Source organism: Mixophyes fleayi, chromosome 2 (genome assembly GCF_038048845.1).
Source record: "Mixophyes fleayi isolate aMixFle1 chromosome 2, aMixFle1.hap1, whole genome shotgun sequence".
Classification (NCBI taxonomy): Eukaryota; Metazoa; Chordata; class Amphibia; order Anura; family Limnodynastidae; genus Mixophyes; species Mixophyes fleayi.
The window spans coordinates 45,531,644-45,558,750 of record NC_134403.1 but is presented as its reverse complement, the minus strand read 5'-3'; the positions used below and the strand labels follow the sequence as shown (position 1 = coordinate 45,558,750).

Sequence of the window (27,107 nt, the reverse complement as noted above, 5' to 3'; positions counted from 1 at the left end):
TTTGGTGGAGAAAGATAGCCATGCATCAAAAACCTATTTCTTGTCTGTCCAATTTTGTATAACCGCTTTGGGTACAGCAAGAAATTGGGAATTCAATCCAATATCCTGGCTTGTTAAGCTGCACCGACATGGCCTTTTACTGAGGAGGTGGAAGGTTCGGCTGACAGAAAATGTGCGTTGTGCCTAATGTACTTTCAGCTGGGTCTGTAGATGCGCTGATTTGATTTTCAGAAATAATGGTCGTTTTGTTATGTACCAGTCTCTCTCTTACAATCTAAGTGGTTGTTCGAGGTGGCTCCCGTCTCTTGTAATGGGGAGAGTTGCAGAAACTTTTCTCTCTCATCTTCTACTCTATTTTATACACTTGTAATTTAACTACTTACGGCAAGTAAAGAAATGCAGCTCTGAAACAGGGATAGGATCTGCGATCAGGAATGTTATTGGGCAACCTACAGATTTTGCTGAACTATGTTTTCCATTGATTAGCATAATGGGGTCTACTGTAGTCTTTGTATCATTTGTAGCCTACAAACCTCAGCAGAGACAGACTATTATACCAAAGTATGTTAAACACGTTGAAGGGTTCTCTCTATGTTAAGTAAAAGCTAGCATAGCTTGGCATTTTTATTTTTTGGGGAGGGGGATAGTGAAGGTGTCTGCGACCCCCCCACCCAATACAGACTCTGTACTTGTCCCCTGACAAAGATTTGCCTACTTTTGCCTGAACATTGTAGAATTTGTTTCACTACTTAGTTTGGAAAGTGTGACAGGCTTTGGCTGAGTAACCTGCTATTCTACTCCTATAGCATTAATGTTATCAAGCGCGGGTCATCAGTATTTGGTTATATACAAAGGTGGCTGAATTGGAAGAGATCTGGCATCACTGGGGCCAGTTACCGCGGGTCAAAGATGGCAACAAGCATAAGCCGATAGGGACCAACTGCAGTAATTTTTCGACCATGTCGATGGTCGAAAACCACTTCACAGATGCCGATATACCGGGCCAAGTGTCCAATATCAGCTGCGATATTACAGAATATTTGGCCAGTAGTACATATGTTGTTGTCTTGTTTACCATTCAGCAGAATTAACCATAGAAATGGTTAAAGGATATTTATGTTGAAATTATTCTAAATTTGACTTGTGTAGATGTGTCAAAATCATGACCTGACAATGATATTTTCACTGCTGACTGCCTCTGCGTTTTGGTGCTAATGGTTTGTAAATGTTACCAGGTCAGGGCAAAGAGCAGCAATGTCCGGGCATTCTAGTAACATCTATGCTATATTGCACCCATCTTTATATATATATATATATATATATTTCTATTGTCTGGTTGTGATTTTAGTCAGAGATCTCACATCAGGTCTAGAGGAGCAGAGTTTACGATAAAGTCCCACATTCAGTTACAGGAAGGCAGCGCTACTGCACAGCGCTGTACATACATGCCATACTACATGCTGGGCTCAATTATCGGTCAGCCGAGACTGGGAGGCGCCTGAAGGACCTGATGGTCTTTTTACCTGAAACTGGCAAGCGCTGATCTGTTCAGTGGGGACTCCTCTCTCATACCCTCACACCAGGTGTCATCTGGACTCAATTATCAGCGGTCAGCGGAGCTGCAGGTCACGTGACTGACAGCTCTGAGACATCAGAGACTGTGGGAAGCACCTGAAGGTACTTTAACCTGAAACTTTCAAGCGCATATCTGTTCAGCGGGGACTCCTCTCATACCTTCACACCAGGGGTCATCTTCTTTATTCAGGTAAGTAGTGCTGGCAGTGTATAAGACCGTATTTCCCCATGTATAAGACGCACCTTTTTCCCCCAAATTTTGGGTCTATAAAAAGGGTGCGTCTTATACATGGGGAAATACGGTGTATGTGTGTGTGTTTGTGTGTGTGTGTGTATATATATATATATGTATGTATATATATATATATGTATGTATATATATATATATATATATATATATGTATATGTATGTGTGTATATATATATATGTATATATATTAATATATTAAAAAGCACTACTTCCATTACAAAACAAAGAATGCACCCCATTGTTAAACAGGCTAGTTCTGTAAAGTGGCAGTTATTTTCTTAGAATGTTCAGTAAAACCTTCTGCTGTTTGTCCACCTTTGCAAATAACCTTATTGTCATAGAATTCCTATTAACGTATATAAATGAGAAATGCTTTACTATTGTCCTTCCTGAGGTCACACGGCACTATATCCACAGACTTTGCCCCCAAGTGGACATTTAATCATGGAAAAATGTAGATTGCTTGTGCAGGTACTACTGCTATCAAAATTGACCCTAGTCTCTCCCTCTCTCTGTCTGTGTGTGTGTGTGTGTGTGTATAATAGGGAATCTAGACTGTAAGCTCCAATGGGGCAGGGACTGATGTGAGTGAGTTCTCTGTACAGCGCTGCGAAATTAGTGGCGCTATATAAATAAATGATGATACTACCAATAATTTTCAAAGTTTTAACTACTCCGTTTTTATTTAGCAGTTGGCCTTTTTGTTATTTGCTGTGATGTTTAGCTCTCAGAGTGTATTAGAATGCGTAAACCCTCTAAGCATATTTAACGCGAGTTATAAGGGAACCGCTTCTGCTACGCATTAAAACTCGTCTACTGTGGTGGCTGCAACATTTTCCTTTAAATACAGAAATGAAGATATCGGTATTCGTAGCTCGGGGTTATAACTTTTAAACATTTGAAGTCTTCTTATCTTATATTTTTTATTTGTAGATATTTAAATACCGTAATCCTTTTTTTCTAGTTTACCAACTGTTTAATCTGTCCGGGAATAAGAAACAAGAAAACAACTTCCAAAAGATAAAGTCTATTTTCTCTTTGAGGCTTTTGTAGTAGATAACCGTTTCGGAGCGCAGAGTTACCTTGGCTGTATCTGTGAGCTGTAGGAGAGATTTGCCGAGCACAGACGGATAATTGTTTCCCTCTGTCTTTCTTGTTAGTCTACTGGAAAATATATTAGGTTTGCAGTGAGAATATTACAGAGTCGGGCTATAAACAGCAGGTTGTCCAGAGCTTGTTTAATATGACACATAGATCCTCACTTTTCCTGCCACCCAGGACATACAGTACATTGAGTAAACACTTTTGGGATAAAAAGATTCCAGTGATTACAGACTACTGATATTTTTGAATCTATTTCATTAGGTAGTTTTATAAAGTGTAATATTTTTGCTGTTTTTAATTTTGTTTGTTTTTTAGCATACAATATGAAGACTGAATGGCTTGAGCACCAAATGCTTTGTTTATGGTATTTTTGGACCTGCTGAGTGACTAATTGCTGACAAACCATTTCCAGTCTTTATTCTTTTGCTGTTGTATCACATAGATCAGTGGTGGCTAACCTGTGACACTCCAGGTGTTGTGAAACTACAAGTCCCAACATACCCTTCCAGCAATAAGCTGCTATATATTGGCAAAGCATGCTGGGACTTGTAGTTTCACAACACCTGGAGTGTCACTGGTTAGCCAACCCTGACATAGATCATGATGTTGTCGGAAATTGTGTCATGCCGTATAGTGCAGCCCTTGGCATCAGTTACTTTGTGGACAACATTCATGAGAATGTAGCTTCGTTCACTATGCAACAGCATGCCTCCCGATGTTTGAGTGTCCGACATCAGGACATGGGAGCATGGTCACGTCATGATCGGGGCGTGGCCAGTCCCCCAGAGGGCTGTCTAGCGCTGTGAAGCACTAGGATGCACCTTACAAACCTCCCTGTCCCTCCAAACACTGCAGCACGCTACAATAGCATTCCTCCCGCTGTGAACAGAACATGTATCCCAGTGTTAGCACCTGCGGGACAAACATGTCCACGGGTGATAAAGCGGAACAGAGACCTAAAACTTGGTCTGTCCCGCCGAAGTTGGAAGGTATGCACCAGAGATGTACCTGGATCCCATGGAGTTAGTAGACTATATCCTCGTGATTACTCAACCCACAGGAAGCCCCTCAGTGTTCGGCTGCATACTCATAAATATATAAATATTAGTTCAGTCTTCAAAATATCTACTTTAATTGTGTGTAATAGGTTTTTCTAATGGGTGTGGTTTATTTAACAGTAAAATATATGAAAAATATATAAAGTCAAACATCTATGATGAAATACAAACCATACAAGCAATGCAGAGACTTTTCTAGTTACCCTTATACAATACAGAATTGTAGTGACCAACAATATAGAAAGCATTCTATTAGCATCTATACAATACAGAGGGCATTCTAGTAACCTTTATGCAACACAAAGAGCATTCTGTTGACCTCTCTGCAACGCAGAGGGCATTCTGTTGACCTCTCTGCAACGCAGAGGGCATTCTGTTGACCTCTCTGCAACGCAGAGGGCATTCTGTTGACCTCTCTGCAACGCAGAGGGCATTCTGTTGACCTCTCTGCAACGCAGAGGGCATTCTGTTGACCTCTCTGCAACGCAGAGGGCATTCTGTTGACCTCTCTGCAACGCAGAGGGCATTCTGTTGACCTCTCTGCAACGCAGAGGGCATTCTGTTGACCTCTCTGCAACGCAGAGGGCATTCTGTTGACCTCTCTGCAACGCAGAGGGCATTCTGTTGACCTCTCTGCAACGCAGAGGGCATTCTGTTGACCTCTCTGCAACGCAGAGGGCATTCTGTTGACCTCTATATTAGTGATCTCTATACAATACTATGAGCATGCTAATGATTGATTTACAATACAGGATGCACCTTAATAAATGGTCTACAAACCATAGAGCATTCTTGTAACTACTATTCAATACCAATCTGCTCTTGAGGTCACCTTAACCCTGTTTGTGTTGGTTTTACTGTCCCCACAAATGTCCCACAAATTTATAATACAAGCCCAATAAATATCTGCTGGTGTTACAGTACAGAACTCTAAAATCTCTGGTGACTTTACTCTACAGTATTCCACCCAAATCTATGGTAGCTTTACTCTACAAAGCCCAGAACTCTGGGCTTTCCTTTTTTTTTTTTTTTTTTTTTTTAACCTAGTAGCTATAAGAAAAAAATTTCTCTTGCTTGGATTGTTTTTTCTCCACTTGTAGTATGAACTTTTTACCTTTTTACTACATATTAAATTAAATTGGCATCTCAATTATGGGTGTGTGTTTTTGATCTCAACTGTCCATATAGTAGCAGTATGCTGATTGGACAAATCACAATCAGCCTCGTTTATATGTAATATTTTCCTCAGAGACCAAGAGAGCAGTGGTTTTGGCTGGGGTCTCAAGAGAGCAATCTCTGTATTCAGGTTTAGTAGAGACTGAAGTTTTCCTTTTACTGGTTCAAATATGAACCTTGAGGGTAAAGAACATTGTGCAGTGTTTCTCTAACATTCTACTGATGCCCCCCCCCCCCATAAAGCTCCTCCCACAGGTTTAGAGCTACATTCTGATGGAATCTGATACGAGTTAAACATAGCTGAGAATGTAATCATCTGAATTTCTGTGCCTTCACTGGCCCTCTCAAGTGACAAGTGTGATATACGTCAGAATGGCCCCACCTCCTACTGCACCATACCACAATTGCCGTAATCTTGCAGTTTGGGGTGGGCCATGATGGCTCAATTGGCAAAACAAATAAGGTCATTGTTCCTCTACTATCTTCTCATGAAGATCAGGTTGGATCCATGAAGGTGTCCTACCTACTGTTTCAGAAATATGGGAGTCTCCCAGACATTCCGGGAGAGTAGACAAGTATGCCACAGTGTTAGAGCATCGCCTCCTTCCTGCGAAGGAGTGAAAAGAGCACAGTGAGCATGTTTGGTTAAGTATAAACAGTACAGTTGTTGTCAGTATATACAGACAGTATAGTGATGTATATTATTCAGATCAGTAATGTACAGCCTCTAAAATATATTTGTTAAATAATGGCTTTACTTGCAATTTATTTTTTGCAATTGCCCATCATCACTATTTTATGAATTTGTAAGAAGTTAATTTAAAACTCAGAGCCTGGCTGTCATATTCCTACTCAGTGGGTTAAGGAATGACTGGTAGTGCCATGCAATTTTCCCAACTTGCAGCTCCTACCGCGGACATAGCTATCTGTATATTGTCAGTAAAGAAGCTGATTTATTCAAATAACAGACAAATATTTTCTTATACTGCCTACTAAATCCGACATGTTACTTTGGAAAGCGTATCGGAGCTTTCTCATTACTGTGAGTAAGAAAGTGTCTGCAATTACATTTTACATGTGAGAAATATGTTAAAATGTCTTTTTGTCCAAGTTTCTACGCTGTGGTCTATTATTTTTATGCCATCTAAGTGTGCTGTGTTTTGTATAAACATCTGCCGATGGACCCGTTTTGCATTTTGAATTCCGCAAACCCTGCCATACATTTTTCTTCTGCTATAAGTATTGGCAGGAATTAAATGGTACAATCTCGCTGCCGTAGTTTATAGCAGTGAGCAGACAATCCCAATGCAGATTTCATCTCCCAGGGGATCCGCTGAGAATCCTGGAGATCAGCGCAGTGGAGCGCTCACACACAAGAGCTAGCATTGATATCACTTTCTGAGCAATAAGCTGACAGCTGTGACCTCAAGAACGGAGACAGAGGCTGAGATATGAGGGATTCTGCTTGTCACTTCTCCCCTTCTCACATCCCGGCGAAAAGAAGAAATGAATGTACCTCCAGGCACATCTACTGCTTTTCAGCAAAATTAGAAGAGGGAAAAAAATCAAACTGAACCAAAGTAAAACCAATTCTGCTTACTGATATTGTGCAAGCCTTCTAGACGGTTAGACCAGCTGCTCCGGGTCTTGGATGTACAAGTCAATATTTGTCGTAGTTAATTAGATATATTTATATAGAACTATATCATTGTTGTTTGCCAAAGAAAGATATACACAAGCTAAGTGTTTGTTTTTCTTTCTTTGCTTTATAAATGGTGTTTTCTGTAATCCTCCAGTGACATAAATGTACAGGCCCGGAAAACACATTTTCAGCACCATGGTTAAGAGGCACTTGTGTTAGTAATGTTTAGTAGGAAGTTACGTTTCAAAAGAATGTATATATTTAGAACAGAGTTTCTTAACTGCAGTTCTTACGCACCCCCAACAGCTCATGTTTTCAGGATTTCTTTAATCATGCATAAGTGACTTGGTCTACTTGGCTGGATTAGTAATTATCCTACGTGTTCCACAGAAACTCTGATCTAGGAAAATCATCCTCAACATTTATTGATACAGTATATCGCCAGCATATTCCATAGCGCTTTACAATTAAGAAGTAAGAGGGCCCTGCTTGCAGGTTTACAATCTATAGACTATTGTTTGCCAATTAATAGAAGATTTTATACATGTTTTGTTCAACATTTTTTTAGGGGATAAAGTTAAGCAAACATTCTATAGTTTTTCTTTTAAATTTGGAATCTGTGTCAATTTTTTGTATCCCAAGTACATGGCCAGAATTCCTTAGGACTGAAGTTACCTAAAAGCTGCCACACTTTCTGTGCAGTGTTGGATACAGTACAACGCTTTGGTGCTTATTACTGATTATCCTGGTGTTCTAAGTGCATCTCGTGTCTGTGGGATCGCTGTGAGTTTCAGTAGAACTTAGAATGTTCTGGAAATCTCAGGCATTTCTAGGTTTGAATAACACTTTCCTGTGGTTATGAATAGATGTATCTTGCCTTTGAATCAGACCCTATGATGTGTTATCCGATATTAACTAGTAAGAAGATGAAAAGCTCTATCAGTACAGCTCTGTACCAAAACACTTCAAAGCTATGCTAGTTTAATATGTCAGGCGTTCGCCGTTTTACTAATTTTTCTAAAAACCTGCACAATTGTAAATGCGTCTGATAACTCTGCAACATTACTTTATGATATTATTTCTGGAGATAAATGAGTACTAATGTGCACTAAGAATCGCACATTTATTCTGTATATTATATCGCATAGGCATAGTTTGTGCAGCGGCAATTCACCGCTTCAAAAAAGGACATTGAGTGCAAAGATGCACCACATTAGAGTCTACTATGTTCCCCAGGGAGCACTCAGCCACTCCCAACCCCCGTTCCCTCATCTGAAAACCATGCCTGCATTGCCATGTATACCAGCGAGAGGTTGGCGCTCCACATGGGACGCAGCTGACAACAGTCCCAGCAGTATTGGGACAGTAATGTATAGAATTGTTGCAGAGTAATTATATATTATACATATGTTTTCTGTTGTGCCTTACCAGCTTTTAATTCCTCATCTCTGGGAAATTCCGGGGTGGGAGGTACAAGTGTAAAGTGGGTCATTTTGCTGCAGGGGACAAAATGATGCGATTTGCAACAAATCACGTCATTGAGGCCCCCATCCAGTGGTGGGATTCAAATAACTTAACAACTGGTTCTCTGCCCTAATGACCATTTTAAGTATACAAAAATGTGTTTTTCCCCTCAAAACACTCAGCCACGCTGCTTTTGCCCCTCACAACACTGTCATGCTGCCTTCCTTTGCCCCTTTCACACTCTGCCAAGCTGCCTTCCTTTGCTCCCCCCTTGCTCCGTTCCTTCACTTATCTTTTCTATCGGCTTCTTTCTTCTCTTTTCTTCTCTTCTATATTCTTGCTTGCCGCCGACTCCTCTCTGTGCCGCTCCTCACTGAATGTCGGGCGTGACATGATGACATCACACCCAACATTCAGTGCGGCGGAGGAGGAGGTGCCGACACTGTGGAAAGGTGAGTATTTTTTTTTAAAAAAATTCAAGAAGCCTGCTCCCCCCACCAACGCAATGGGTGGACTCAGTCTGTAGTCACTGGTTTGCCGAACCGAGCCTAAAATTAGGTATCTGTTCTGGTGAACCAGTGAGAACTGGCTGAATCCCACCACTGCCCCCATCCTACCCACTACACTAGGAAGTGGGCAGGGTGCAAGAGAATGTCTTGCTCTCCTGGGAGTTCAGGAGACGTGCCCACAATCTGGGAGTCTCCCGGCCTAATAAATGTTTAACGTGTGCTTCTGCACTTTGTACACTATTGTATATAGCATTCACTGCAGAATATAACTTTTCTGAACATTTAATGAATTCAAGATTGTGTAGCTCAAACCCCTGTTTCTGTATTAGTTAATTAAAAATAATTTAAATGGCAATAGCAAAAACACTGGGGTAGGAAATCAACATTCCATGGAACAGAGGATTGAATATGTTGCATCCAATCAGGAGCCTCATTCGGTGCACACCTTCTGTCCTTGAATCTTGAATTCAGTGCTGCTATAACAGGAGGATTCAGAATGATTAGGCTGAAGGTTCTGTGCTCTTTCTCCCAATGTACAACTCTGAGCGGTGGCTGCTATCCAGGGAACAGCCGATGACCCCCCGCCCTCCCCTCAGATGTTCTGCATTATAATGCCCCATTAACAGCATTGCTGCAACCTTTCTTTATTATACATGTTTGCATCAGTTGTTTCTGGCACATGAAGCACATTTCTATTATTGTGGAGATTTCTTTGTTTTCCCCGTAGAATTAATACCCGGAATCATAGCAACTGCCCTCATTTTTGCAATGGCTTATTGTTAAATTAAAATACAATATATATGGATACTTTTAACCATTTATTATTTTCAAAGGATTGTTGGATTATTTTACATTTGGGCTTTTTTTTTATTTACTTCTATTTAAACAACATTTACATTCTTTTTATTGGGTAAACGGTCTTGTAGCTCTAACTATGGGGATGTTCCAGAAATAAACCGCTCTGCGATCAGATCATCACGATGCATAGTGTGACTCAGAGCAATGTGTCAGTGACCTGGTGAAAAGAAATCTTTTTCTGTTCAGGTTTAGGTATTTATAATATATTACATAATGTGCAAGAGCTGTAACGTGACACATTATAATCCATGCGTAAATTGTAGGGTGTCATATCGGTTTTAACACCATATATTGCACACACACACACACACACACACACACACTTACAAGTTGATGTATGCAGTGTAGGGTAGACAGAACCACTTTCTCCTAGTATCTCCAGACTTTACATGAAACCTTCGCCATATCTGCAGAGTCTGACAACATTCCGAATGTTACAGGGTCAGATAGCTTATTACGGATGAATAGCTCTGTTACAAGCTCAGCTCAGGCAAGTCAGTCATTGACTGGAATAAAAAAGGGCTTTGTGACCCGTGAATTTAGTTAAAAAAACAAACAAAACACAATAAATGCTGATGTGCATCAAACCTCTTTACATGGATAGACAGGGCATTTGTTATATGTGTTGTTTCTATTAGATGTATGATACAGGAGCATGAGCACTCGTTATATGGTAGACATGAGCAGGTTTACAGTTCCTTTCTGGCTGTGATAGTGACATATGTGGACTCTGCTCACAGACTGAAGTTGGTCAGGTGAGGAGAGGAAGTGGAGTAGGCATAGTAAAGTGACAGTGTTCTATGCATCCAAGACAGGCACCTGACATAAGCCAGAAGTGCATTATTATTATACAGTATACATAAAGCACTACTCTTGTAGCTTATTAAAACTAAAATGTGAAGATACATTAAATGTAAGTCACGCACCATAACAAGTGGGCCCTGCTAATAACAGGGGCGGAGGTAGACTTTCTTTTTAGGGGGGTGGTGATTTAGCATAGCCACGCCCCTCAACCAATCAATTTGTTGGCCAACCCCCTCATTCGCTTTAATAGGACCTCTCGGCCACTACGCAAAGGTATGTAGTGTGCTGCTGGCGGGGATCGCCTCCCTCTGGATTCACCACGGGCTCATAGGAGGTTACAATCTGAAGATATGGAATAAGCGTGACACAAGTTGTGTGCTGTGTATGGGGCAGACTGATTGAAGGTGTGTTCATTGGAAAAGGCATTGGTGAGAACAGGAAGCTAAGAGGACTCCAGATGGGTTTCTTTGGAGAGGTGATTATGTGGGGACTTCTTAATTGTTGAGAAGCTAGAGGAGAATCCAATGAAGTGAGTTAGTACCAGAGAAGAGGTTCAGCACTAGAGAAGTCCTGCTGATGTGCGAGAGAGGAGGTGACCATTGGCAATAAAATATCCTGAGATGAGAATAATGTGTGGTTGTATAATACTTAGATTATGGGCCTGAGTCAATAAGGAAAGCAAAGCAAAAAAAAACAACTGTGCGCCTAGACAAACTATGTTAAAATACAAGGGGTGAGAATTAGTTTATTATTTTGCACACAAGTTAAATACTGGCTGTTTTATGTAGCACACACATACATTATAGCTTTATTTTTACACTGTACAGTTGACCTAGGACATGCCCTACCCCAACTATAAATCTGTCCCCACATTTTAAATTTACCTCCCCCTCCAATGCCTCATGGTTTTGCCCAGGTGCAAAACCATGACTCCTTTTTTATGCTTTGCTCTTAATGAATCAGGCCCTATATATCCTCCACATGCTGTAGGATATATTGAGACCTTGGTACATGGACAGTTAATACACACGTTTATGTGGCTCTATTCTTACATATAACATTTTGTTACGTTATTCCTTTCTCTATATTGCCAGGCTGCTCTTTAGACGATTAGTTTATCCTGCACCACTTGCGGTGTTTGTCTTTTCTACAATCTTCTGGTGTAGTTACCTGGTAAGTTTATGCCAGGAGCTCACCAGCAGTTAGTCCTATCGATCGCTGCTTGTTCACTAACAAATGTGAGTACAACTTACAGATTGGCATGTTGGTAGTCCTTTGTAAGTAGTCTGTATGTAAAGCGACCATGAGCAGAAATCCAAGTGATCCAGGGCCTGTGTAAAATCTAATTTTTTATCCCTGTTTTCAAAACAAGGATCACATTATTACATGCTTGTAGCCTAGATCCTAGAAAATAGACATTACGCAGTCTAGAGAGGGTTGGGAAGGATAGAGATGATGATGTATCTGGCCTACAGACTACTGTATGAAAGAGCCATGGATGGCAGAGACTAATAAGTCCTATATTACACACCATGACAAGTCATATTACACACTGGAAGAATCCAGAACCAATTTATCTCCTTTATCAGTAGTATTATGTACAACACCCTAAATACATTTTCTTGCCCTTGGGTTAGCTGGCCGCCCCATCTCTATCAGATTAAACTAACTTCTTACCATTTTGGCAGATATCAGAAGTGATTTCTACTCTTTTCTCATACCCTGCCCTCCCTTCTATTATTTTGTTATACAATAGACACACATAATTATTATTTACTTGGTATATTATTATTATTATAGAATACTCTGGACCCATCATTGTTATAATTTGACAAATTTACTGATTTGATTTCATTGTACTTTTTGCCCATCTATAAAAGAAAGACTGTGGATTAATTAAGTTAAAAAAATAAAAATGTTATTTCAGACAAAATGGAAGTGGTCATGTGCGGGGCTGAGTTTCTAACCTTTTTTAAATGTTGGTCTTTTCCAGGAGGAGGAGGAAGCTGTTGCTTATCTTGACCATGATAGTGCGGATGAAGTGGATCTCAGCGCTCTCCCCGACCCTGACAAATACAGAGACCTGGATGGAAACGATGAGGAGTCTGGAGAAGAGAGTAACAGGTATGTGTTTGTCACGTGATATAAAGCTGTTTTGAAATTTTTTTTTTCTAAAAAAAAAACTACGAAATTGGCAATTAAGATATTAAGGGGTGAATTCAATTCCCCGCCTGACATCACGGCAATGTCTGGCTGCGTTCATGTCCCTGTACTACAGTATCCAAGCTCACTGGTTTTCCTGCACACCTCTACTGCTGGACTATTTAATGACACAAAAGGTAATGGGGACCTATATGAAAATTGGGGCAAAGAAAAGGGTAGTGTTGCCCGTAATACCAGATCAGATATTTGCACAGCTGATAAAATATGGTCGGTAGCTATGGGCAAAATGATAAAAAAAACAAATTGGATTGTTCACTAAATTTAGAAGAATGCTGAATAACGATTTCACTCTCCTTTAAAATAGAGGTCCAGCTAAGGTAAATATCTATTGGTAAGCCCAACTTTCTAAAATATACTATGCCAGGACGGCTGCCGCAGAGAACTGTCACTTAAAATACTTATACTAACCCTCTACTACTCCTCCACTATCTGGACAGAAGGGACAGTATGTGAATGGAAGGGAGTTGATCATAGAGAAGAAGAGAGAAAATTGATGAAACAATGGGGTTGATCTGAATATTGTCTTATTCTATTCATAGTTTTCAAATATGTAGAAAAGTCCTGTAATATGAACATCATTATAAATTGATCCTAAATGTAATGGAAAATGAGTGTAGTTTAAAATGTTAGCAACTGTTTTGTTTTCTCCTGCTTGGAATATAGATTGGAGGAGATAAGGTAAAACCAGTAACAAAACTATGATATGACCGTAGACAGAATCTTTATATGTCTTTTGCTACGTTGAAGCCGGAGCTTTATGTTTTTTTTGTGTTTGTATTTCTTTATATTTTTGTTGTGAGCCTTAAGCAAAAATCAGTCTGTACAGAGAGTCTTTCCAGACTGGAAAATCAAAATATCTTGCCAAAATAAATGTTTGATTTCTGCAGTAATAGAAGATCCAAGTCTAAAAATTGCTTGAAACATTACATTAAACAGAATATAGATGGGTGACATTCTCCTCCTGAGATACTGATGTCGACTTGCCCAACACTTCCACATTGTGTGGTACCTGCCTTTAGCAATCAGGTTAAATGTCCAGTTTGTTTTGTGTAAGACACCGGCTGAATAATAATCTGCAGCCTTGCAGTCCCCCCTCCCTCCTCATAACTTTATACTGGGAGTTTATTAACCGTGTTTCAGGACTAATCAGTGAGTCTTTTACTACCAATTTCCTTTAGTCTCCTATAATCACATGTGGCTAGAATTTAAGATAAAGCCTATCCAAAAATAAAATAAATTTGTGTTCTAAATAAAAACATATAGGCAGGCGGACGTGAAAAATCATTACTAAATGTCATATTACTTCTTCCCAAGAAGTGCAAAAGCTGTAATACCGTTAATTAGGTGGGGCTGAGATGCTTTGACGCACTGTCCTCCTACTGTCACCCAAACCATACTAATTCATTTTAATTAGGATACTGTAATTTGCATGAATCAATGTGACATATCCCTCTCTGAGGGTTTTTGGCGGCATGCACTTGGGGGGTGGGAGGTAAGGAGACCTAAACATTCTTGCCCATCATTGTTTGTTTCTTAGCATGTGTTTATATAGCACCAGCGAATTCGGCAGTTCTTTACAGTTTGGAGTAAACACAGTTATGAAATAAGACTGGGTATTGACACAAAGAAACTGATTAAAGAGGGCCCTGCTCTCAAGCTTACAATTGATAGGAAGTTTGTATATTGGTCTAACCAGACTGCAGTCGGGAAATGTGCTCAGTTGGAGCTTGCTGCTCACAGCGTTGGGTTCAATTCCTGACCATGGCCTTATCTGTGTGGAGTTTGTATATTCTCCCCGTGTTTGCGTGGGTTTCCTCCGGGTGCTTCAGTTTCCTACCACACTCCAAAAAAAACATACCTATTAAGTTAATTGGCTGCTATCAAAATTGACCCTAGTCTCTCTCTGTCTGTCTCTGTCTGTGTGTATATGTTAGGGAATTTAGACTGTAAGCTCCAATGGGGCAGGGACTGATGTGAGTGAGTTCTCTGTACAGCGCTGCGGAATTAGTGGCGCCATATAAATAAATGGTGAAGATGGTATGTGTGTATAATATATATATATATATATATATATATATATATATATATTAGTGTAAATTTGACTGAACCATGTAAAGAGGTGGTAAGTAGGCAGATATAATAGCCTAGAGAGGTTGGGGCTGGTTCGGGTAAGCTTGTCTTGGAGGTGAGATTTCGAGGAATGTTTGAGGGCTAGGGTGACGTCTTGTAGTACAAAGGAGGTAATTCCACAGTGGGTGCAGGCTGAGAAGAGTCTTTTAACGGGAGTAGCAGATGAGTGGATAGATTGGAGGGGTCGATTTGAAAGATATTTTGACAGTAGGGAAGGGATGTATGGTGGTGCAGTTTTATTAATAGCCTTGTATGTTGGAATTATTCTGTATTGAATTACAGGCAACCAATGTAGGGACTATGAGAGCAGAGCAGCAGTAGAAGAACTAATTTGCAAGGGAAATTAGTCGCTGCATTCAAAATAGATTGTAGGGCTGGAAATCTGGTTAGTGGAAGAGCAGTAAGACGTGGAAAATTAAGTGCAAGAGGTAAAGTTTTTGCAGTGTCTTGTGTGAGATACTTGCATATTCTGGGAATGTTAGTTAGATGTATGTAACAGGACTGGGATACAGATTGGAAGTGGGGAACAAAGGACAGTTTTGTTTCAAGGTTGACACTTGGGCAGTAAACTTGAGAGGAGTAAGTTTTATTGTCAACAGAAATGGAGATGTCTGGTAGGTAGCTTATGTTGGCTGGTGGGAATATTATTTTTTCAGTTTTTCAAAGACTGAGTTTGAGGTGGCGAGAAGTCATCCAGGATGAAATGGCACAAAGACCGTCAGAAACACAGGCCGAAACAGAGGGTCGTCCATAGAGCAGTAATACTTTAGCCTAAAGTCTTTCATTTTGCAAATTAAGTGACAGAGCTAAAGGAGAGGAGGAGGCCTAGGTCTGAGCCTCTTGGTAGTCTAACAGCATGGTGGCTTAGTGGTTAGCACTTCTGCCTTACAGCACTGGGTCATGAGTTTGATTCCCGACCATGGCCTTATCTGTGTGGAGTTTGTATGTTCTCCCTGTGTTTGCATGGGTTTCCTCTGGGTGCTCTGATTTCCTCCCACACTCCAAAAACATACTGGTAGGTTAATTGGCTGCTATCAAATTGACGTGTGTGTGTAGACTGTAAGCTCCAATGGGGCAGGGACTGATGTTAGTGTGTTCTCTGTACAGCGCTATGGAACTAGTGGCGCTATATAAATAACTGATGATGGTCACTGAGCCATTTGGTAGTCTAACTGATAGAGGACACATTGCCATTATAATTTTTCCAGATTAAGAGCAATAGTCACGTGCTTGAAACATGCTGTTATTCCTCCGATTAGTCTTAGGAAAGTTACCTACATACACATACCAAGGGAGAGAGACACTTTACAAATGTTATTTGAGATGAGCACATCAAACACTGATTGGCTGATTTGTGAGGGGTTAGGGTTGGGTGGACAAGTAGCAGAGTGGCAAGAGAAAAAGAGATTAGAAATAAGGCGAGAGGTTGGCATGCATTATATAATAAGTAATCAAAATTCATCACCTGGCGTGTCAATAATATCAAAGCAAGCCACAGTATTACTGTGTTTTATTTTTGAAGCAACAACATATTCTACAGGAAAATAAAATACATTGATAAAATTTTAGTATCACGTGATGAGCTCCCTGCTCACTAGACCTTTTCCTATGCAGCAGGATTTCTAACTGACATGTCTGGCTTTGCTATTTGAGCTTTTTATCCAATATCAGCTCACTATTGTCCCTATCTTAGATCTGTGGGATACGGCTTATGCTGTTTGTGATGGAAGCGTAGATACTTGATCTACTGCAGCTTTGTTTAAAGCGTACACATAGCCTAAATAAAGCATTTTTCCTGTAGTATCACACCTGCATTGGCAATGACACTGGAGAACCATGAGAAAAACACAGCACACCTCAATGCCAGTGTAACACTAATATAATTATATTTGTTATTAAACACACTTGCAGTCCTACTGCCACGACCTAATTTAAGGAAGTGTAATAGTCTTTTATCTCTCGTGTGCGCTAGTAGCAGTGACTTTGTCCATACGCTGTCATTGCTAGAAGTGTTGTAGATATTAATAAAACTGCGGCACAAGGCTGTTACTGCTGTGGAAATGTAGCAGAAATTCCATCTCTGTATAATAATTCATGAAATATATTTTCCTATTAGAGAGCACTGTGTCATGAATTAAACTAACCAACATTTCAAGACCAAAGCGGGCAATCTAGACATGATAACAAATGTTAATTTAATGTGAAAAGAGAAGCAATTTGTCATCCGTGCTCTGCCGTGTCATGTAATGCTAACTGAATAGTGTGCAGTCCTGTACTGACATTGACGAAGTGCACAGTGATTATTGGGTGGCGTAGGGGGGCTGACCACATGACATCATGTTACAAAAATGGACCATCGGGCTTAGTATGGGAATAATGAGGACATGACTTGGTATATTTAATGTTAGAAATTCACCTATGAAAAAAACTTAGGTTTTTTAAGGTATTTCGGCAAAGGCAAGATATACTTATTACACTCTCGTAATCCCGTTTGACATCGGGATATCAACTATGCGCTTTGCATTTTTTAGGCTTCCCTCACAGACGTGTCCGTCATATACTGTTTTTTTATTTTTATTTCTTTTGTTTTTTTATACTAGTCTGCATTTTTGGTTTTTATTATCCTTTATTATTCTTGGAATGTAGCCCTATGGTGAAACAATAAGCTCTTAAATGTGTTTCTGAACTTTAGCTGATATGTATATAGTGAGTTTGATAATATAGCTGTCTTGACTCTCGCATTCCGCTCTCTAACCCAGTCTCTGCCATAGAACTTGGCAGACAGCCAGAACTTAGATTTTCCCTTTGTTGCAACAATGTTGCCATTCTTTACAAAGCTGTTAATCCTTAGGAATCCTGTGCTTTGACCACTAGCACTTTTCCACCTCCACCCATCAAAAAAACAGTTTTAATAGTCTCCTACAGGGCCATAACTAGGGCTGTGCGACAAGGGCGACCACCCAGGGCACAGCGCTGAAGGGGGGCGCAATTTCGGAATATTTTAGGTTAATTTGGTTAAAATTGAGGGCTAGGGGGGCGGCATTTTCTGAAGGGGGGCGCAATTTCGGAATATTTTAGGTTAATTTGGTTAAAATTGGGCGGCATTTTTCTTTCTCGCCCCAGGCACTAGAATTCTATGTTACGGCTCTGGTCTCCTACATTTCTACTAATGTAAACTTTGCATAAGTTCTCATTGTTACAAACTAAACTGGGTGTCAGGAATGCAATTCATTGGTACAGACTCCCCCAGAGATGCTGTGACTATAATATAGGCAGCAGACTTTTATTTCATTACCTTAACTCATTTATATTTTCCCTATGCAGGGCAGGCAAATCACACCTGCATGTATAATAATATAGCCATCTCTTCTTCTTCAAATACGTGTTGGGCATAAAGTATATGTCCAATTTGTGAGATAGGATAATAAATTATTTCCTTTTATCCTAAAGGCTGGCAGTGCGTAATTGAGTTGTGATTTGTGCATATAATACAATCTGTATCTGGTTGAAATCAAATTAATTTGTTTTCCTTTATTCTGCAGCAAAAGGAGAATTACTGTAAATATTGCACGGTCTTGGCCAGTCAGGACCAGGGTTACTCCCGTCCCAAACTACAGAAACAGATGCTAGAACCTTTTTTGTGTTTGTTTCAGGTCTGAAAAAAAGAAATTATGAGCACACGTATATGAGCACACGTATATGAGCACACGTATAGAAAGGCAGATTGATTGATGTACTTACACGTATGTCACATATCATTAGTCATTTCTGTGTGTGATGAGTAGGCAAGTGTAATAATTTCAGGGTGATAAATGTAATATTTATACGTCTCTAAAAACACACTCGCACACAAACTCACACACTCTATTTTAACTCCCAAATACACCTCAGGCCTCTGATTTCAAACACACACAACTCATGCCTCCGTTTTTAACACTGCGCCTCGTGCCTCCGTTTTTTAACCAAGCCCCCTCGTGCCTCCGGTTTTTAGCCACCACGCATGCCGCTAAGACCACACCTCATGCCTCCTTTTCTAACCCTCCCACACACACACACACACACACACACACACCTCATGCCTACGTTTTAACACCACACACAAAAAGTCCCTGTTTTTAGCCCCCTTACATATCTATATCAGATCCACTTCTGCCTCCTTCTCCTATGCTTACTCTGCATGTCTGCTTCCGCTATGTAACGTAGACGCGGCTGACTGATCAGACCCGGCGCACTGCAGCAGTATTAAAGGTAGACTTTTTGCAGTATTTTGTATATATTTGTAGTCCAAGTTCTGACAAGTTTCTTGACAGTACTTATATTTTCTCTCTAATACAAATGACCATCCATAGCACTTTCATGTCGTTTTATTTCATCCCTTTCTGATACCAACATATAGATGTTACCAAAATTTGTGTATTATATTTTTTTAGTGGCCCAATACATATTTAGTCAACTTGTGACAGACGGTTTGTTATAAATTCAGTTGGCCACTATTTGCAGCATCTGTGGACAGAAAAGGCTGCACAGGTTATAACGCTAATTGGGACAGGTGTTCAATGTGCCCAGAAGATGGTCACACTAATGGTACACTGTCGGATGTGGATATTTCAGAGTTAGCCACATGTGTATGAAAGGGAAGAATAGATGAGTTTATATTTAAATAACATAGAACAAATATGTACAAAGTCTAGCCAGGCATACAAGGTCGATTAATTATCTAAATGGACCACACAAGTAGGTAGCCAGATTGGACGAAATCTGACTGGGGGGCAAACTCAATCAATCATAGTATAAGGGGCCGTCTGTCAATAGGCCCCCTATTTCCCCGGTAGGTAATAGATTTCCCCGGTAGGTCAGTCTGACCCTACTCACCACACTTTTTCCTGTTGAGGGATGTCGTCTAGGGTGACAGTGGCCTGATTCACGTATAGTTTTATGAGCAGGTGACTTAGTGAGCCATGGATGAGTTACAGATAGTCACCAGATCTGAACCTAGTTCCAGGATTTATTGTATATTCTGGAGCAGAGACTGCACTTTCCACCACCATCAACCAGGTGTCAGTTGAGCGACTTTCGTGTGGACGAAGGAGGCTGCACCCCTCCTACACAACTCCAGACATTGGTAGACTCAGTGCCATGGTGCGCACATGCTGCACCTGGTGACCCAGAAGTCATATTACTTTTATTGGTATTTCCATTTTTGTGTGCACTAGTTATTTTGGTGATGAGTAATGATACATATATTACTTGCTAGCTGGTGCCTCTTACCTCTCTGTCTGTATTGCACAGTATTGTTTTATTACTGCGTTTGTTCCCAATTGTAAAGCGTTATGGAATATGCTGGCGCAATATAAATGATGATGATAGCCTACTCCTGTTAATACACAGAGAGATCCCCCAGCACACTGCTGTAGCCAGCAACAGATCTGCCATTTCTGCTGTAGATAAAAGTGCTGGGGGATCTCTCTGTGTGTTTGTTCCTTTCAGGATAACCTCACCCTTTCAAGCACCTGCTATAGCCTATAATTTGATTGAGCAACTTCCACTTCTTTATTTGTCTGAGAGGCATGTTGGTGTCAGTAGCTGAGGGGGAGTGCTGACATTGGATTGCTGTTTGGAGGCTTCTGGGGTACCTCTTTTGTAAGTTAGCTCTCAATTTAAAAACACATATGTATGGCCCAAATATATGGGACACTCATTGTTTAGAGTTAGGACCACCCTATTAGCAAAAGCGCCTTGGTGTGGCAGGTGGCTTTAACATACATTTGCAAATGTGTGCAACGAAGACTTTTGCATTTTTATCTACAGTAGAAATGGCAGATCTGTTGCTGGCTATAGCAGTGTGCTGGGGGATCTCTCTGTGCGTTTGTTCCTTTCAGGATAACCCCACCCTTTCAAGCACCTGCTGTAGCCTATTAATTGAATAAACAATTTCCACTTCTTTATTTTCCTGTTAATAAATGCAAGTATAGCATATAAAGAAGTCATGTACTCTGTACAGAATTACATTTATATTTATAGGAAAATGACATAAAATAATTTTATAAACAAATATTTTTCTCCTCTAAAGCCATAAGTATACCAATCCCTGTATAGGCTTTTATGGCAGGTCAAAAACAATACATGATTATTGCACAAAACCATTTCACTCTTCCTGCAGATCACACAATATTCTGGGTTTATATAAAGTCCATAATATCATTGTAAATAATTGGGTAGGAAATGTTGGGGCAATATATAGGACTGCTGAAGACACTCAGGCAGAATTTACTATTATCTGAAGAATAACATGAGCTTGTGCACCTAGTGCTTAAAATCTTTTTTTCAGTTACAATCCTATTTTCTTGCAGTATATCTCTTCCTTTCTAGTGATTATCGCCATTGGGATTCCAACAGCACAAGAGCTGTTATTAATGTGTTTTACCGAGTATCTTCCAAGTGCTATAAAACTAAAGGTCATTTATAAGCTCTTGTGGAAAGCATATTAGTGACAAACAGTGGGGCGAGGGAGCACTTTATCTCTAGTCCCCACAACCCCCCCTTCCCCCTCTTAAAATCAAATTTATTGTTTTTGGCCAGAAGCTTCAACACGAACGGACTGTGAAAGTAATGTAAGACCGTGAAGCCGCAATACAACAGCTCTTTGTGTCTTAATGAAAAACTGTCTTTCTGCTGTTTGTTTCCAAACAATAAGGCTCGGAGAGAAACTGGTAGAAATGAAAATATTGTAAAGTCACATTGAGTTAATTTACAATACCCATTAAATAACATGATATACATTCTATATCCTATAGCAGCGAGTTCTGGCCAAGTTATAGCATTAGTTTTGGCCGGCCACGCGCAGGATCAAATGGTGCAAGCAGATTTTTGTTTGCAGTGTCTTACCGCACACGGCTTCAATTTATATGTTATTAAATACGTTTGTGTGTATATCTATTTAGACATTGTAAGAAAATCCTTTAGTTTATAGATATAGATCTCTGGTTGAACGGATTGTAGCCTGGTTATTATAGTTAGAAAGAACCACATAGCACGAGCTTCCTGCCTGGCTGGCTTGCACTGTGCGGATTGATAAGATCCCCTGGGGGTTCTACCTTTCACGTCAGGCCCCAGCTCTCTCTTAACTTAAGGACTTGTGTTATAAAGATGAAAACTAAATGTATTTATTTCTACACTGTGTAACTTTGTTTAACCTCGTACTTGCCTACTCTTGCGGAATTTCTGGGAGGCTCACAGCGAGTCCTCCCGTAGGAGTAAGCACCCTCCTGGATCCCGGTGGAGGCGGGGCTCATTGACACGAGTTACGTTATGAGGCCCACAACCTGCTATGCGCCATCGCGTCACCACTCCCTCTCGACACTGGGGCCATGAGTTCAATTCCCAACCATGGCTTTATCTGTAAGGAAAGAGTTTGTATGTTCGCCCCGTGTTTGCGTGGGTTTCCTCTGGGTGCTCTGGTTTCCTCCCACACTCTAAAAACATATTGGTAGATTAATTGGCTGCTAACAAATTGACCCTAGTCTGTGTGTGTGTTAGGGAATTTAGACCGTAAACTCCAATGGGGCAGGGACTGATGTGAGTGAGTCCTCTGTACAGCGCTGCGGAATTAGTGGCGCTATATAAATAAATGGTAAGAATAATAATAATAATAATAATAATAATACTCTAGCAAAAAAGCTGTTCTCCAGTATGTTTCTTGATAATCAAGATACAATGCTTGGCAAGGAAACTGATTAACTGTTAGTGGCATTGGTTGTATCTTGTTTCATTGATAGTTTATTTATTCAATGTTAAAATTGTAGAAATATTGACTGTGTAGCTAATTTTGCCCACAGGGTAAATGATCATGGAAGTTAAAGCACAGTGTCAGGAGAGGGTTGGTTTTCGTATGTCTTGCCCGTTTTCCCAGCGTGTATGTGTGAGTGAGCCCCTGAATGTCACCTCTCTGTTTGGTGAGCGTTTGATTAATGTGTGTGATAGCTGCAGGATCAATGCAGTGCTGTTTATCAGTGAGACTACATTACGGTCAAGGGAAGTTGCTCAGCATTTCCTAGAAAACTAATACATAAAAGATATTCAGTGTTTCAGAAAGCAATCACATGATTGAATCTATAGTTTTGTCCCAGCACGTTCCCTTGTTAGCGAGACACATTTTGTGCATTCAGTCTAGTTGTATGGAAAGTACTTTAGTTCATTATTATTTAGAAATAAACTATTGACATACTTCCCAAAATGTGAAATAACAAAACCGGGTCAAAATGAGCCCGGCCCACAATTCACCCAAACCCCACTTTGAGCTACCTGGCCCTGGCCACGCCCACTTTCTAATAAGCCACGCCCCGTCTAGTACACATTTGTGCTATATTAGCTCACTGACGCGTCAAAAAAAATGAATAACACTTTAAAGACAAAGGACAGGTTCACATACATTTTTGTTATTAGTCAAGCAAATAACAGAAGTATTACAAACACATAAAAAACGTTATAAACCTTAGACATTGAATTGAAATAAAAATACATGCAGATTCCACCCAAAACTAAGAATGTAGTTTTGGGTGGAATTAGGTGCGATGTAATAAAATGTGAAATGTTAGTGCTTCAGGATAGTCTTCCAACGCATTTCATGACAAGCGAGTGGAGACTGGATCTCTGTAGAGAAAGGCTGGTGTACTGCACATGGCTGTCTTACCAAGAATAATGACAGAATATGGGATAAAATAGAGCATGCCCTAGTTTTTACCATTCCTGCCCATGATTGGGTTTGCTACATAGGCATTGTGCACTGCAACATCCCGCCATTGTCGTGCGCCACTGGTAGGTGTGTATGGCTCCTGCCTACCGCAGTCAGCGGGATGCGCCTCCCAACAGTGCCTGCACTCAGTGCAGAGTCCTGATTGGTGAGACAGTGAGATAGTCCACTAGAATCGTGACTGTCCTGCCTAAATCAGAACAGGTGGGTGGTATCGACTGATACGGTTTAGTCCCACTAGTGGATTGCCCAAACTTTAGTTCGTAATAAGTTCACATTTAAGTGTACTTTTGCACAACCCCGCTTACTATAACGGAATCCTCTTCCTTCTCCTCTGTAGAAGGTAGTGGTGGAACCTTCCTGCGCCCATACCCCTTACGCTAAGCCAGGAGCTGATCGCTGCCGTTCACGGCTCAGTATCACTCCGTTCAGCCTTCTCTAGTAGAGCTGGGGGAAGGGTGTGGTTTACTACTAAGATATATAAGATATATGGAGGAGTGATGTTCAAAATGGCTACAATCCCTTTCATTCACCACATTTGTTTTTTGTTTTTCTACCACAGGATTTTTAGTCCTCTGTTGTCACACGAAAGACCTTTTTTTTTTAGACTAATATGCTGCCTCATTAAACTGTATAAAGGACTTTACCCTCACGGGGTTGAATGTTACCTCTATCCTTCTGTTTAGAGAGATACATATTGTATGCTCTCTCCATTGTATTAACATCGCTATCTAAAATGAATTAAAGGATGAGCACATCCATTTCATTGTGTCATTAACCTTTTTCTAAATGAATAATGGATAGCCATAAGGGACACTTAATAAATAGGATTGCTGTTTTATTGTTATAACATTGGTCAGCACATTAATATATTGCTGTTTCGTGTCAATAGTCCTCAACCTTTTACTTGACATGGAAGAATAAGTGTTGTCATGATAATACACTAATTCCTGCTGGATTTAAAATGTAAAAATGGTTGATTTTCTTGCCTTTCTGGAGTCATACCTGTGGCGGCACGGTGACTCAGTGGTTAGCCCTTCTGCCTCACAGCACTGGGGTCATGAGTTCAATTCCCGACCATGGCCTTATCTGTGAGGAGTTTGTATGTTCATACAGTAGGTTAATTGGCTGCTAATAAATTGACCATAGTCTCTCTTGATCTGTGTGTGTGTGGAATTTAGACTGTAAGCTCCAATGGGGAAAGGACTGATGTGAGTGAGTTCTCTGTACAGCGCTGCGGAATTAGTGGCGCTATATAAATAGCGGATGATGATATGTTGTTTTTAACAGTCATATATTTTTCATACAATATAGTATCCTATATTGTTGTTTTATCTGTACCTTTTGTATACTCACCTTGATAGAGGTTCACACCCTGAAACTCGTAGCTTTGAGGCACAAGGTGTTGTAAGGCACTTGTTGATTCAGTTTGCTTACAATGGTGGGTAGCTTACTGTTCCAAAGTGTATGTCTATCGTCATAACTGGGAGTACAATACCTTCCTTTTGATCAATTTATGTTATCTCCTTTAATGACTTTGAGGCCTCTTAGTTTTTAATCCAGCGTCCTCCATTTTTATTTGAATGGTAAGCCAAGCCTAAAAATCTGAATGCAAAATGGACTCCTGCACAAGGGGACATTTTGAGAGTGAAACCAGTACTCGTCATCATCATTACCACCATTTATTTATATAGCGCCACTGATTCTGCAGCGCTGTACAGAGAACTCTCTCACATCAGTCCCTGCCCCATTGGAGCTCTAAATTCCCTAATATACACACAGACAGTACTCCATACTACTGATGTCACTGAGGTAGGAGGCACCGATACCTCAGCGGTGTCACAAGTTTCTAATGAATTGATGGTATGAATATTGATTCCTCCACAGTATACACTTTTAATACCCATCCCTAAAAAATAAAACATAGAAAGCAAAATAAATAGGTTTAAAGAAATGTATTTGTACCCTATGCTTTAATAATGTTCTCATGTTATTTTGCTAGTAGAATTTAAACTGTTCTATTTCTGTTGACCCAGATATTTCCTCCTTCCTCTTTTCCTTTTATTTAATATTTTGGTCATTTTTGCACCTAGACAATGGCCAGAGAATAGACTTTAACAACACAATATATTTTCATTAGTGTTTTGACAGTAACTTAGGAAGACGCTGCACTGAGCTTTATGAAAGACGCTGCAGTAATTAATCTTCATTAGGATCGTTGCCTTGGCCTTGTAAATTAAAATTTATTATCTGAAAAATAAGATTGGGGCACAGTATGTTTGATTATGAAAATGCCAATATTTTGGTGTTAATTCTTTTTTTCTAAACTCAAAAATCTGTTTGGCAGATGTTTTTATACAAGCAAAGTAATTATTCACTCAGGATAACTTGGAGCATAGGGCTCAGTGCTCTGTTAACCCCTTAATGTTTGAAAGGACTGTGGGCTATGATTTGCTTAAAGTCTGTAGTCATATTAGTATAAAATTGTTTGTAGGTATACAAAAGAGGGGCTGGGTGGTGTATGAATGGAGGGCGGGCGGGTGATGGATGAATGGCGGGCGGTGGATGAATAGAGGGCGGGCGGGTGGTGTATGAATGGAGGGCGGGCGTGTGGTGAATGAATGGAGGGCGGGCGGGTGGTGTATGAATGAATGGAGGGCGGGCGGGTGGTGAATGAATGGAGGGCGGGCGGGTGGTGGATGAATGGAGGGCGGGCGGGTGGTGGATGAATGGAGGGCGCGCGGGTGGTGGATGAATGGAGGGCGCGCGGGTGGTGGATGAATGGAGGGCGCGCGGGTGGTGTATGAATGGAGGGCTGGCGGGTGGTGGATGAATGGTGGGCGGGCGGGCGGTGTATGAATGGAGGGCGGGCGGGCGGTGGATGAATGGAGGGCGGTGGATGAATGGAGGGCGGGTGGGCGGGTGGTGTATGAATGGAGGGCGGGCGGGTGGTGTATGAATGGAGGGCGGGCGGGTGGTGTATGAATGGTGGGCGGGCGGGTGGTGTATGAATGGCGGGTGGTGGATGAATGGAGGGCGGGCGGGTGGTGGATGAATGGAGGGCGGGCGGGTGGTGGATGAATGGAGGGCGGGTGGTGTATGAATGGCAGGGAACACTTTTTGGAGACGCGGTGAAATGTTTATGAAGGTAGGGAAGGAAATACTGAAAACATTAGATACATCACATCCATCAATCACCTTTTGAAAATGTTAGTAAATAAGCATAATTTGACTGCAACTTGTATGAGCCCTTTTAATTCCTTTTCAATATTGATTTATTTATTATTTTAACCTTTAATTTATGTGTTTTTCGAATTTCAGATTTTGTTTGCCTCTCTCTATAAATGTATAGTCATTGGGATTTAAGTCCTCCCACTTACTCCACTCAAAAATTATGTTGCATAGTTAAAAATCACTGTTTTTGATCCCACAAATGAAGAGGAAGTTTCTACTCTCTTCTTATCTTCCTACTCTACCTCCTGTTCTCTTATCCCATACCCTCACAAATTGGTAGGTCCATGTCTCATGTGCTCATTCCACCTATAACTAAAATCTGTAATTTCTC

At 40.6% G+C, this 27,107-nt stretch overlaps 1 protein-coding gene across 1 annotated transcript in view; it reads left to right on the top strand.

Annotated features, from left to right (window-relative positions):
- Positions 1–27,107, top strand: part of DDX10 (DEAD-box helicase 10) — a 179,786-nt gene that overhangs the window by 141,927 nt on the left and 10,752 nt on the right. Inside the window, exon 17 of the mRNA XM_075198896.1 lies at positions 12,434–12,564. Within this exon, the coding sequence (XP_075054997.1) occupies positions 12,434–12,564 (131 nt within the window). The remainder of the gene's footprint in view (positions 1–12,433; positions 12,565–27,107) is intronic.